Source organism: Spea bombifrons, chromosome 11, assembly GCF_027358695.1.
Source record: "Spea bombifrons isolate aSpeBom1 chromosome 11, aSpeBom1.2.pri, whole genome shotgun sequence".
Taxonomy (NCBI): Eukaryota; Metazoa; Chordata; class Amphibia; order Anura; family Pelobatidae; genus Spea; species Spea bombifrons.
Window position 1 is genome coordinate 16,140,741 of NC_071097.1, and position 14,175 is coordinate 16,154,915.

The window sequence follows — 14,175 nt, forward strand, 5'->3', positions numbered from 1 at the left end:
CCTTCCACCCCTCCCGCACATAAGAACATCAGATAGAGAGAGAAGGTGAATATCCAAGGTGGAAAAGAATAGAGATAGTCATTAAGTACTCAAAGCACAAGTTCAGCACATACCCAGAGAATACCGTCCAAAAAAACATAACTATTGGGGATTGCGTCACTCTATACGGCCTGCCACTATGTCAAAGTGCCCCAGGTTTATCAACTCCTATGAAATTTTATATGGCTATATTCCTTACCAAGAAGCTGAATCAGAGGGAATGCAATGCAGTTAAACCAAAATGAAACTCTCAAACAATTTAAGCCTTCTCTGGACACTGTTAATGAGGCACCTGTGTGGCGGGTGGGCTGCTAAACCCTAAGGTGTGGTCAGGACCTGCAAAAAATGCATAGATAAAATATACAACGTAAAAGGCACAAAAGGCATACATATTCAGATTCCTGTGCTGGTACTAGGATAATACCGTAATGACCAATAAGTACACAAAACAAAGCGACAATGCAGCCCATACCCAGCTAATAGCATTTAACATAAAACAATGGCTTTATATAGTTATATCGATGGTATAAATATTGGGGATTCCTTCACACTATATGGCCATATAATGCTTAGCCTGCCACTGCGTTAAAGTACCCTAAATTGTGCGAGTCCCATCTATTTTTTTTTATAGCAATATGTAAGTTAAGAGAAATTAATGGTTACCATCAGACTTGACTTAACCACATCTTCTGGCAAGGTGTGTAAAGAATAAATTATGAGCAAGGTAGATAAATAGTTGAAATGAGACATTATATTACATTTAGGATGGGCAATAACTTTGGTAAAGGTGTGCTGCTTTCGGTTTTGCTAAATTGTTGAGATCCATGTTTTATTACGGCGGCTGGGTGGCATTAAGAGTATTCTGGTTTATGGAATATTAATATAGGCTGAGCTTTGATTTACCATGTCACTAAAATGTATAAATCTGAGAAACTGGTATTTCTGAATCATAGAATTGCAACATTTCTACCGACACAGCCAAAGTGATGTTGAAATGTGGGGCCAACAAAAGTTTCTATATGAACTTGTTGCAAAAATATATTGGGCACAATGGGATACTAATAAGATAATGTATTAAAAAAAGAAAATGTGTGAATAATAGCTGTATTGCTGTTACAATGCAAAGAAGCAGATCTTATTTGTGTTCATATACAAGTATGCTGTCCAGCATGGTATGAAAGAACTCTGTCCATATCCTGAGTATAAAGACTATTACAGTTCTCTAATGAGGTCCCTGAATGGTAAGTCAGAATACAGCTGGTGTTGCATGTGTGGTGATATAGAATGTTTAAAAGTAGCCAATCAGTAGAACTGTGTGCAGTGGTTTAGAAACATAGATACATTTATTAAAACAAATACAAGAAATAAATACAAAAAATAGGGTCAGCTGCAGGGCCCTTGCAGCTAGACTCTAAAATAAATTGCATAAATTCAGGGACCTCATTTTGCCCTGAGAGGGAAATCTCATATACATTTTGGTCTACTGAGTGGCAGCATAGCTTTCCCAGGACTGAGTTCTAATGAGTCCAGAATTGGTTATTTACCCACACAGCCATGAGCATGGCTCTGTATTCTACAAGATATGGTCTACAGTAACTCGAGAGCTGATGAACAGTTTTCTGTTCCTGAAACTTCTTCAATGTCCATCTCGCTGTTGAGGACATCCAGGAAAAAGGATGTATTTTACAATTACTAAAATCAGCTTCTGTATGGAAATCATGCAACCTAAGATTGGTAAATGGAAATCCACTAAGAGAAGTTTAATGGAGTACAGATAGAGTGTATATATTTAAAGTATTAAAATGTAAAGAGAAAATGGTAGTAAGTATGGTAATTCCCATGTTTTGGAGGTCAGGGGAATGGGCTTATCTAAACAGTAATTGCTTACAATTCTTCTCTCATATAAACATGACTTATTTTTATCTTAGACCTAGAAGGCCTTCACTATTATGTTCTGCATCCAAGGTTCCTAGTCATCACCTCTCTGGCATGAATTCTTGTGAAAGTGAAAACTAATTGAATTTTATTGGGTAGGGGTGTAGACATCTTAGTTATCCTAAGGAGTGGTCAGGGCTTAGACTTGACCACCTAAAGAGGTGTCTCTGAATGCACCAGTGACTCGACTCCACTGATTCCACCTCCACTGGCCAGATGACCTGGAACAGAATTTAGTTAGCAAAAGTGGGCAGGAACTACCGTATTTGCCCGATTATAAGACGAGGTTTTTTCCAGAGCAAATGCTCTGAAAAAAAACCCTCGTCTTATAATAAGGGTCGTCTTATAATCAGACCTCATTGCGATGCAGGGGACCTGGATCTTCCTCCAGTGTTATACTTACCGGTGCTTCTGAGTCCCCGGTGCTTAGTCTGGGCAGCATGTAGAGCTCTACGCGATTCGCGTAGACAACTTCCGCTCAAGCGCGTAGAGCTCTACATGCTGCCCAGACTAAGCACCGGGGACTCAGAAGCACCGGTAAGTTTGGAGGAGGGAGGGGGAGGGAGTGTTAAATGGGGGGGGCATAAGGCATTTCTGGAGGCAGAGTTCTCTGTGAAATGCCTTTTAACCCCCTTAATGCCACTCTGCCTCCAGAAATGCCTTTTAACCCTCTATGCGCCACTCTGCCTCCTGAAATGCCTTATACCTCCCTATATGCCACTCTGCCCCATAATATGCCTTTTAACCCCCTAAATGCCAGAGTGGCATATAGGGGTATAAGGCAATTCTGGAGGCAGAGTGGCACATAGGGGGGTCAAAAGGCATATAATGGGGCACAGTGGCATATAGAGGGTTAAAAGGCGTATCATGGGGCACAGTGGCATTTAGAGGGTATAAGGCATTTTTGGGGCAGAGTGGCAAGCTTGGGAGCAGATGTGCACAACTGGGGGGGCAGGTTGAAAAAGGGAAATAAAAACAAAAACAAAATATTTTCCTCAATCATAGCTTTTATTAACAAACAATTGTTCACATAGTTCACATGAATTAACATTTACTGGTAAAACTTTTTTCCTATAGGGTCGTCTTATATTCAGGCTTTTTCTTTTTTTCATAAATTAATATTCAGATTTTGGGGGGTCATCTTATAATCGAGCAAATACAGTATATTGGGCAATCAAGGGTTGCCTTCTGGCAAAACTACTGATGGCGGCCCTGGGGAGTGGCACACTGGCAGAATATGCGTAGTTGGATGGTGCGCTTTGTGAATGTGTGCCACAAATGTCAAATGGGGGAAGCGCAGGCTCTGCCTCAGCCTCCAGAACTCCATAGGTCATCCAGGTAAATCTTCGCTACTAACGTATCGCATCATGGCCCCGCCATTCATGGCTCCACTCTTTTGCAGCTCAGCCCTCACCGATCACAACCATGGCCAGAATTTTTTTGAAGTGGCAACCTTAGTTGAAAGCAATTAAGAAACATGAACGATACATGCTACATTAGCATTGATGTTATTGCACTGAAAGCTGACTCATGATAACCAGTATTTGGTTTATAGCAAGGATTTGCTTGTATTCAGGCTTTACACACTTTAATATACTTTCCTGGCTGTCATGAACATACTTACTTATCTTTGGCGGCTAACATAACACTGTGACCTCAGAGGCCTAATTCACAATATTTCCAATGTTTTTTTTGGTGTGGTTATGGGGTGGGCTTTTTATGAGATTGATTAATAACCCTTTAAGAATGATATAATCCAGTTGAAAAATGAAATTTATAAACGTATCCTGCAGATGAAAACACGAATTCAGTCTGCAACAGAAGCCTCTCTTGGATGTAATTACTAAAGGGAGAGCTTTGATTTCTACTCTTAGGACTTCAATGTGCATCATGAAGGTCCAACCCCAGTGAGATCCTGTTGAAGGGATTGGCCATGTATCATGTATAGTTTAATCAGTAAAGGTTCTTCAACATCTCATCTCCCTTTGAACTATGCACCTCGTAGGTCACCTCAGCCATTCTTCACAGTGAGACCTGCCCTGCTGCTCGTTTCCAATAGCGAAGTTTGGACGTTGAATAAACGCCACTATGTCTGGTTTCGTCCTGGCCAAACGGGGATGCCAACAATGGCCAAGGATCCGATATCTAAGTAACCCATCCAGGAAAACAATTACATGTTAGTTGCCTGCGTTGGTAAGCATTTATTATGTGCGTCCAGAATTCAATTCACAACCACCCAGCAAGCATTTATTTAAAGATGTCTTCATTTCCAGTATATATCATTAAGTATTGATTCTTCATCGGCCCGTCTGTAAGAATTCTCAACACATCTCTAAGCAGGCACCGATCTTTTCACAGTCTTTATCTACAGTACGGACTTCCTCTTTTCGTCCGAGAAACACGATTTCCCAAAATGCTGTGCGTGACGTACGCCGGAAAGACGTCACATGACTGCCGATTTAAAGGTGAGGCCGGCTGTTATATCTCTCTATATTATACCTTAAAAAAAGGGTCCGTGCTATTTAATGTAACGTTTACGTAATTCCATGTTTGTAACGCGTGACTTTACATCTCCATACGTAGTTTTGTGCCAACATCTGCATGCTGTCGATCACTGATTGTCTTATGTTCTCCATAAACCCTTGTGAATGATGTGATTGTCCTGTGTAAAGGATATGCGTTTCCTGGGGTTAGTAACTCACTGCAGCTTACTGCACCTGTCATTTTATCCCTGCTACTGTTTGCATTCTGCTAGATGTGTCCTTCAGAACGTTGAGGAAGGGGCAGAGAAGAAACATGGATAACCGCTTTGCCACAGCCTTGGTGATAGGCAGCGTACTGTCCCTTTTGTCTGTGATCTACCTATCCACCGCAGTGGGGACGGTGTCGTGGTACCACTACTTCACCCCTTCCGTCCTTTCAAACTTAAGCGAGGCTGCTGCAGCCGACTTCCTCAGTGAAACTGATGAGAAAGTCTATACCGATGCTCTCTTTCGTTGCAATGGCAGCCTAGGTCTTTGGCAAATGTGCATCCGTGTCCCCCAACACAATTTGGAGCAGCAGCATGGTGAGTACTTTCTTAGTGTTCTTTTATCGCTAGTTTTCTCCTTTTATTATTGCCCGTTTCAGGTACCCTGAGGTCCATCGCTTTTTGGAGTTAGTCGCTGTAGTGATTTTCCATGTGAGGGACAAGTATGGTTGAGATCTTGTCTGCTAGAAGTAAAGTCTGCATATTGATTAGTGCATAGCACTGTTAAATTCATTTCTCGCATGGCCCTAGTTTGTGTAGGACAAGCGTGTCATCTCTGGATAAGTAAAACGTAGGCAGGAGACTTCCTTGGGGCACCAGATTGTGGAACCCTTAAAGGGACAGTTTAGTCTTCCTGACTACCCACCTGAAAAAGTGCATATTAATGTACTCTGTGTACTTTAATATGCATTCTTTCAAAATGAGAAAAGAGCACTTACATGGGGGAAGAACCTGCCTTCTCACTGCTGCCTGCCTCTCTCTTTCTCTCTCCCCTCATATTGGCAAAATATACAATCTTTCTCAAACAAAACTCATCATTTTTACTATGAAAAGTAAAAAATATTACTACATACAGGAAAGGAAAAAAAAACCTTCATTAGGTATGAACATTCGCCTTCATGACTGCTCTGACTGTGTGGGCCATTGCTTCCACAAGTTTGTACAGAATTTTACTGTCGCTATTATTCTGGCACTCCTTTAGGGCACCTCAGAGATTATCTATCACAGTGTTTTGTATTTTCCTTTTGCAAATGTTCCCAAAGATGTTCAATGGTGGGGACAGTTTCAATGTATGTTTAGCATCGTTGCCTCTCTTCCATGTGACTCAAAGTCAGAATATATGGCGTGCCTCTCTGCATCTGGATATTTAATTTGGGGTACAGTCATGCTGGAATAGAAAAGGGCTGTTCCCACAAAGTTGGAAGCGCAGCATTGTCCAAAATAACTTGGTATGTCCCCTTCAGCATACCAAGGGGTTATGGGCAATGCTGCGCTTCCAACTTTGTGGGAACAGTGGCCTGCACAGAGCCCTGATCTCAACCCCATCGAACACCTTGGGGATAAACTGGAAAGAGATTGTGGGCCAGGCCTTCTTGTCTAACATAAGCACCTTCCCACAAGAATGGAAACTGTTTCTAGCTCCAAAGGGGTCATAAAAGTCCTTGTTGGTGTAATGGTCAGGTGTCCTCAAACTTTTGTCCATATAGTGTATCATAGCGTAATTTCACATAAAGGTTTAACAAAGATATGAAAAATTGAGTTAGGAGTGTTAATGTATACTTGCATAATTAACTTTAACTTGCCAATTGTTTCTTTCCAGTAAAGGATCAATCAATATGTAATTATATTTTCCTTTTTCAGAATGCTTAACATTGAAAACCTCTCTGATATTTACGTATTGTGGTTTAATGTTGCAGTTAAATGCTAGAGTATCATGAGAACAGGTGCCTGCATTATTCAGGAACATGGCCGCAGAGTTAGAATCCTTGTCTAGAGGAGGCATAGCTCAATAGAAAATGCTGGCGTTTTATATAAAATGTTATTGTGGGGAAAGGTTTGTGGCCTTACAGTACTTATGATAAGACCCATACCAACGGTGACAGCAGAATCCGCTTGTATTAATCCACATTAGGGACAGTTTAGTGCTCCATGCAGCCTCGCCAACAAATAATGCATATTGAAGCACTTTGTAAGGAATTTAATATTAATTCTTCATTCTGTTAAATACATTACATTAAGGAAAATCTCCAGATTGGCACTTTGCCCTCAAGCAGCAAATGCAAAGAGATGTTATAGCTAGCGCGCCTCTCATGTTTATGTGATCCTAAGACCCCACAATGCTTTTTTTGATGCAACTGATTACACTTTATACGTGTACTTGCCTGGCAATACCATCTTTGACTTTCAACCTTGTTTATATGACAGAAAGCCCATCTGTTTCGAAGTGCATTTTACTGTCGTTTTCGGATCAGTTTTTGGACAAATATCAAGATCCTGGAAATCATAACACTGAGACCGATTTAGTGCGCACATGTAAGTAACAGAAAATGCTGGAAACACTGAATCTCAAAACACTGAGACCCAGGATCTGCCTCCTGATCGTTGTGAGGTTTATTTATAGATTCTTTAGCATTACTCCAACAGAAAAAAGTGAAAACGAACAAAATGGTAATTGACAGTAACATTAACAGACTTATAAGCCAAAAGACAAACTTATACAGAAGTAGGGTGCAATGCTCTTGCAAGTTTACAATCTATGGGGAGGCCAGAATGTTTGCCTCTTCAAAAAAATAATACGGACCCTATTTATGTCCTCATGACCTGATCTGGGGGTGCCATCTGGTTACAGGAGAGATCCATAAAGATCCCAAATGGATCTCTAATCATAAAGTTTAATAGAAAAAAAAACAAAGGGCAAATTAAAAGGTGATCTTACAAATTTTAAATTTGCCCAAATACTTCATACTCCTCTCACAAGGGATATATTTAAAAGTTCCCTTTGCTTGCCCCCTAGTTTGTATGTAAAAGAGCGTTTGGGGCTCTCCAACACATTAAGACTTACATATTCAGGTTATTGCACAAAGTGTTTTTTGTTACTGCCAATATATTTATATTTTAGCACTAATATGTATGCATACGGCTTAAAACAAAGGCCTTTTGCCATAAGAGAAATTTAACACGTAGAGTGCGAAATATCCTTGGTCATGATGGCGATGATGAAGTGAAGGTACATTTCTAGAGGAAGCTGCCCAAATACATCACCTCAAGTTCTCCTGTAGTGTTTTTTATCCAGCAAACTCATGTTATGATAATATGAGAAACTATGGATATGTATTTAAGCTAAAGATCAAGTAACAATAGGTATTCAAATAGTTATGTCGCTATCTGTGGATTAAGCAGCATTTTTTATATTTCAGATCTCTGGCGCTGTCAGTTTTTGCTTCCATTGGTTGCCCTCGGACTTATATTTTTTGGTGCGGTAGTGGGTTTGGCTGGGTGTGTGTGTCGGAGTTTGTACCCTGCGCTAGGGACTGGAGCCCTTCACCTATTAGCAGGTCAGTATCATGCCAGCAGCACATTGCTCTTCAGTTTCTCCATCTATGGCACAGCTCATTCATTATGTATGCCTAGCATCTATTCTCATTACTGGTGAACCAGAAGAAAGGGTCATAGTTTAATTTTTTTCTGTATCTGTCACTTACTTTTCTTGCAGGCGTTTGCACTCTGGGCTCAGTTCTGTGTTTCTCCAGCGGGGTACAGATGTTACAAGAGAGACTGCCTCTTCCCCATGGTGTACGGGGAGAGTATGGCTGGTCATTTTGCTTGGCTTGTGTCTCTTCACCCTTGCAGGTCATGGCTGGTGCTCTCTTTTTGTGGGCAGCTCGGGCCAGTCGTCGAGAATACACTCTAATGAAGGCTTACCGTGTAGCATGAGTGGTGGGTACGCATTGTGTGGGGATCAATCGGCCATCTATGCGAAACATGCACTTATAAACAAATGCACATGTAGATTTTCTGGTGTTGATATGTGGGTGTATGGTGCTCCCCACAGAATTTAACATTTTTATCAGTTTATATTCCCTTTGGAAAGGGGCACACATCATATAATTATAATTCCCCCAATTGCAAACATCCTCTAGGGGCTTAGTGAATAGAGGGCTTCTCCCCCTCCCACCTGTCTCTACTGAAAGCGTGGTGGGGGGTGTTGCACATGCTCAGTAGCTCTCACTGAAGTTGATGGAGCAAGAAGTTCACATATTGATGCTTCCACGTTTCAGTAGATGTTGCCAGCTGGTTTCATTTTCCAAGTCTATTTTGCCTACAGTAAAATGCATTGGAGCCCATGAAAACTGGACATGTGTTAAAAATACAATCTTGAGGATGAGTGTTCCTTTTAAAAACCAAACCTGTAGTATTTTACAACCACTTTTTAACACTAATAAAATCACTATAGTTCACCTAATGTGCAAGACCTAAATTCTATAGGATAAGGGGTTTTAATACAGGCTACGTTTTGGGTGTGTGTATCAAGTATATGTAATAGGAGCAACCTTCCCTTTTTGTACAGTATGTGTTATTTTGGAACTATTTTTTAACATGAACAGTTGTATTGTATCTGTTTATAGACAATAAAGAGTCAATAAAGAGTCAGTCACCCAAACATAAGCGTGTTTATTATTTATAGAAACATATACAGTACCCAATAAACAAGTGTGAAAAAAGGGGGGTCATGGAGGCTTCGAATAACCTTTGTATGCGGCTGTCCATCCGGAAAGATCCCTTAACCGTAGCTGCTCATTGATTACACATGTGCCGTGGACTCTCTGCATGTTGACATGGTGGGTTTCATAAATGGTTCATGTAGTGTATCAAATAGTCTTTTAGCCTAAGAAAGATGAACAAACATTTTGGAAAGGTTAGAATGACATACTAACCAATAACAAAACACAGTGTGACATTGAGAGGTAGTCGGAACCACCTAATCTGTCGGCTTTTCCTGATGTAAAGAATTCAGTCTTTGGTCTTGAAGTCAGGATAGCTTTATGCCTATCCCTTGCATGTAAAGCTAAAGGCTTACCTTTTGCGGACCAAGCCCTGGGCAAAGAGACAAATCTTCGCGAGAAGCATTAGCAACATCAGCTAAAGTCTAAAAACAAAAAAAATATATTACACAAAGCCTATTCGTAACTACAACAGTACGTGTTTGAAAGTTGGAACAGCCTTGCATTGTTATAAAGATCAAATTAGCAAACTTAACATTTGTTTTAATGTGTAAGCAGACATAAGAATATCCACAACAGTAACACAGTTATAGAGGCTGAAAAAAAAGACATGGGGAAAAAAAGTGTCTGTTTAAATGTTTTCTCAAACGATCCCATCTCTCTTGGTGTGCTGTTATAGTTGCACAAAAATACTGACCCCAAATGTAGAAATCAGAGTGCAGCTATCTGTCTTATTTACAGATCGTATGGTTGTGAGACAATCCATCATCTGAAATTGAAAGAGTAATACATTAAGATACAAAATACATTTATTTTGGTGCAATTAACATTTCGAATGTTTAATGTGTATAAATTTCTATAAACCTGGTTGGGAAGGGTCAGTTAGGAGCATACATCTTGCATGGTCAGCTTGTACTGCTTTGTAGCAGCGTGGCTGTGGGTAGTTAACACAAAAGGAAGCTCACTACAGATGCAACAGAGCTCCCAGACCCTTTCACTTGGGGAACAACAAACTTCAAGCTTCTTATGACATCTTGTAATCTCACCCTTGACATGAAGTCTCTCTCAGTCCTCTCTTTCAAGGCATCAGCTGGTTTCTGCTCATAGCATTTATAGGTCTCGAGGTACCGTGCGGCTTCGTCTGGGCTATGGGAAAAGTGGCTATGATAAGAAACTAAGCTCATGCTGTCTTAAATTGATGACCCCTCCACCCAGCTTCACAATACTGTTTGTTAAATCTTTTCTTGGTTTCAAAAAGTTTATCTCAATAATTTGAGAAGAATGCTGTCAGTATCAGAGACTAGACAGATTAACGTAGTCAAAACAGAGTATATGATTGTGTCGTATTCATTTCTTGGACAAAGTAATATACACATGCAGTCCACAATAAAGTAAAACTTCAAATTCTAGTGATTCTCTTTGTGTCGTCTACCTTATCTTACAAACTTTTCACAGTCAATGTTTTTCCTCCTCTTACCTCCAGCTCAATATTAATGTGCAGTCAGACAGGATGCAAATTTTTGCCAATTCCTTTAAGGCAAAATGCGGGTCTTTCTGAAACAGTGTAAGGAAAGGTCAGAAAATGACAAGAATATGCCCAATAGTATCCATTCTGCATACATAAAGCTAATAATTAGACTCACCACATCCACTTGTACCAGAAGCACACGAAGTGCATAAGACTGACCAAGAGACTGAAGGCGAGTATGTATATATTCCGGGTTCAGATTGTGATACCTCAAGCTGTAAGAAGCACATTGCACATGTAACTAATTTGGATTGTTAAATTGATAAAATTAAGTAATACGAAATACAGGCATTGACTCAGGCAATTCATGAATTGCGTAGTCCAAGGGAGGAAGCAATGTGGATTCCAGGATTAAGAGGTTATGAATGCATTAAAATGGCATTAAGAACCTGCTTTTTAGGTTTGACCGTAATACTTTTCCAGCCTTAAGTGAAATTTTATGTTGAAAAAGCATCTGAAGTATGAGATAGTAGTACACTTGCAAATCTACACTTGGCGTCATACAAAAAAAATATTCTACTTACCTAAGGAAAAGAGCACAGCAGGTTTCCCCTAGTAAGTAATCTGGCACAATGTCACCAAACTCCCAGGGCACATTTCGCACATGTTTAAGGAGTGGGTTTCCTTTCTGTGTTCCAGTAAATTAATCCAAAAATAAAAAGAAGCAGGTTTACACGAGAAGCACACATACAGTCTGTAAAAGCGCTGTTCTTAATCAGGGATGACAGAGGTCTGATCTAGATCTACTGACATCTATTGAGGACTGCACACTAATAACTATCTAGATTAGACACATTTTAGCCTGACGTGCTTACACCAACTCACAGGGCTTCTTTAGTATTACCATGAAAAGCTCGTTATGGTGTCTGAGCAGACAAAGACACCCAAAATACCATGGCTGAGAGCCCATAGGCTTGCAGATAAACATTTGTTTATTATTGGAACTTGAATTAAAACATGTTTTAGAATGGACTTCATAGCATTGCCATAAAGAATCAGCAAGGTGTTTGAGCAAGGAAAGTCACCCAAAATATCAAATAACTCACAAGGGCAGGTCGCAGGTCTGCATATAAAAGCTCCTGGAGGCCAGCCTCCTTCCTACAGACTGTGGACCCTGGTCTTGTAAAGGGGTTCTGTTTTTGGGGAGGTGGGTACAAGGGGTCTGTTGGGATTACTTCTTCCCCCTGGTACAGAGTGCCTCATTTCCTCATTTTGGGAGGGGGTTTATATGGGGTGTGTTACTCTCCATCGGGTGAGGACCTACAGGACAGATACCTCCACAGCCAGTTTTGCACCAAGACCTGATATTCAGCTATTTTCAGCCAAAAGTCAGGGAACCGCCATGTTTACCATCGTCCCCACAGACTACATCAGCAACCTGCTAGTGGGCCGAGTACAATACTGAGCCATGTACAAAGGAGGGCCTGATGGAGAACTATGTGTGGCTTGCTGTGACTGTTGTATATAAATTACCTCCATGTACTATTTTAATACTGGTGTGCCTTCAATAAAAGTCAGTCCTTTCACCTCAACATTGGTTCTGTCTAATGCTTGGGGTGGGCTGCTGTAATAACCCACTGTCCTTTTACGGACAGTACATGCGCTGAATACACTATGCTACGGCTAGCCACAGCGCCAATGCTCGTTCTGGTAGGCAAAGGGCTTAACCACAGGTGTATCAGAAGGAAGCGTAGCTTGGCGGGAGTACCCAGTTCCCATCACAGAGATAAAACCAGGTTTTTGTCAAGGCTAACCTAAATTACTGTATATAGCACTGTATATAATGCTTTAATATACACATTACCCTTTAATATACACATTACATAGCATTAGGCATTACATAATATACACATTACATAGCATAAGACCACTCGTCCAACTGGATACTTTTCCATTAAAACAACTGAACTCTATCTTTCAATTCAGGTGCAAGCAATATCGCCTAAGCCTCTTTCAATTTGTACAGTAAGCTTTGTTTTAATAGAACAATAAAATGCTTTTGAAAAATCTGAAACAAGCTGGTCTAGGTTACCCTGTCTACAGAGGACGTAATCACCTGTCGTGTGCTGACCACAATGCAGCTTCTTCCTCCACCCGGCTTTGTGGCTGTAGTTGGAAGTTGTCCTTTAGGTAGGGCCGTATCCTCTCTCGGATCGGAGTTCTTCGCAGGTTGTTTAGGTATTCTAGGCTCTTGCCGGAAAACGTAATCAGCATAACTCTGACCCGACGCCGCTGGGACCGCCGACACCGCTGTTGGAGCTTGGAAAAGAGAACGTACCTGGGGTGGCAGAAAAAGAGAATTAGGGTTCATGGGGAAATTATTTTATATTTCAATTTATTAAAGTGATACTTTCCTAAACACCAGATAACCGTGCTTAAATAACCTGATCCTAATAGTGTACAGAAATAAGGTCTTTTACCTGGGACAATTCTGGTAATTGAGAGGGAATTATGAAGTTCTTTGGCTCTGTTTCTTTTGTTTTCTTCTCCTCTTGGTGTGACTCCATTCCGTAACTGTTAAAGAACAAAGGCTTGCATTTCCTAGTCAGGCACAAGTGACATTATAAAAAATGTATATTAAAAATGTATATTAAATTAATCAAATACCCCTGCACGCAGGGAAAGGACTCCACTTCTGTCTATTACATCACACATTACGAGATTCCTCACAACATATTTGTGCAGAGCCAAGAGATAAACCGGCACTTTTTAAATGAAGCTAATTCTGTATTATCACAACGCTTTACTACATACGTATACTGATATACAAAGCGTACGCACAATAACTCAACAACCCAAACAATATACCATCACGATCAGATTAAAAAAAGGTACCCCAACATCATACTTTGGGAATACTGATTAATAATACTGAGACGTTATCGTTGACCATCATACTTTCTGCCCGTCGCACACGTTACGCGTAACAAGTAAAGCCTAACGAGGAAATTCTACGGAAACATTGCATGCTGGGTAATGTAGTCCTCCCTCCTCGTCTTTAATCCTATTTGTCGCTGAATGAAAGTCGGCCCCACTGAGTTGTCATCATTAATGAGTCGAGGAAAATTCACGTTCTTTTCTCATATCATAATGCTGACTGCGCGTTAGCAGTATATGTGAATTTACTCCATTGCGCTACAAACAACATTTTAGACAGTCGCTGATATAATCGAACTAGTAATGTGAATTAAAAAAAAAAAGTACATTTAGTAATGCTTTTACATATTGAGTCTCACGCGTGCAACGTCTACGTGGTCATGAATAGTATTCTGGCTGACGGCGATGGGAGTTGAAGAACGCAAAAGCTTATCAGCACCCTTTGTGTTTCAAAATGTTACCACACAGGTTAGCTCAATAAATGCACATTAGTGTTGTTATTTATTGCTTAGGGATAGTGTAGCATATGACATCACCCCTGTGTG

The 14,175-nt window shown here is 40.5% G+C and overlaps 3 protein-coding genes across 3 annotated transcripts in view; 1 reads left to right on the top strand and 2 right to left on the bottom strand.

The window, feature by feature from the left end:
* NDUFV1 (NADH:ubiquinone oxidoreductase core subunit V1) overlaps positions 1–14,175 on the bottom strand; it is a 587,185-nt gene that overhangs the window by 99,756 nt on the left and 473,254 nt on the right. The gene's annotated exons all lie outside the window — the stretch shown is intronic.
* Positions 4,350–9,171, top strand: CLDND1 (claudin domain containing 1). The gene is made up of 5 exons (XM_053450589.1): positions 4,350–4,439; positions 4,730–5,041; positions 6,929–7,036; positions 7,921–8,058; positions 8,217–9,171. The coding sequence occupies exons 1-5, from the start codon at positions 4,388–4,390 to the stop codon at positions 8,435–8,437; spliced, it is 831 nt and encodes a 276-aa protein (XP_053306564.1). The 5' UTR covers positions 4,350–4,387; the 3' UTR covers positions 8,438–9,171.
* ERCC1 (ERCC excision repair 1, endonuclease non-catalytic subunit) lies at positions 9,159–13,675 on the bottom strand. Its single transcript, XM_053450587.1, has 9 exons — positions 13,174–13,675; positions 12,810–13,031; positions 11,278–11,381; positions 10,869–10,968; positions 10,703–10,779; positions 10,272–10,371; positions 9,923–9,994; positions 9,582–9,650; positions 9,159–9,389 (listed from the first exon to the last, which is right to left on the bottom strand). The coding sequence occupies exons 1-9, from the start codon at positions 13,258–13,260 to the stop codon at positions 9,306–9,308; spliced, it is 915 nt and encodes a 304-aa protein (XP_053306562.1). The 5' UTR covers positions 13,261–13,675; the 3' UTR covers positions 9,159–9,305.

What these genes read in the sequence shown, in the direction of transcription:
- ERCC1 (XM_053450587.1), bottom strand. Translation starts at nt 13,260, where the DNA reads ATGGAGTCACACCAAGAGGAGAAGAAAACAAAAGAAACAGAGCCAAAG. An exon ending in AATTACCAGAATTGTCCCAG is followed by an intron (nt 13,032 to 13,173) that starts GTAAAAGACCTT and finishes CTGCCACCCCAG; the next exon opens with GTACGTTCTCTTTTCCAAGC. An exon ending in CAGGGCTTGGTCCGCAAAAG is followed by an intron (nt 9,390 to 9,581) that starts GTAAGCCTTTAG and finishes CATCTTTCTTAG; the next exon opens with GCTAAAAGACTATTTGATAC.
- CLDND1 (XM_053450589.1), top strand. Translation starts at nt 4,388, where the DNA reads ATGCTGTGCGTGACGTACGCCGGAAAGACGTCACATGACTGCCGATTT. An exon ending in CAATTTGGAGCAGCAGCATG is followed by an intron (nt 5,042 to 6,928) that starts GTGAGTACTTTC and finishes TTTATATGACAG; the next exon opens with AAAGCCCATCTGTTTCGAAG. An exon ending in GACCGATTTAGTGCGCACAT is followed by an intron (nt 7,037 to 7,920) that starts GTAAGTAACAGA and finishes TTTATATTTCAG; the next exon opens with ATCTCTGGCGCTGTCAGTTT.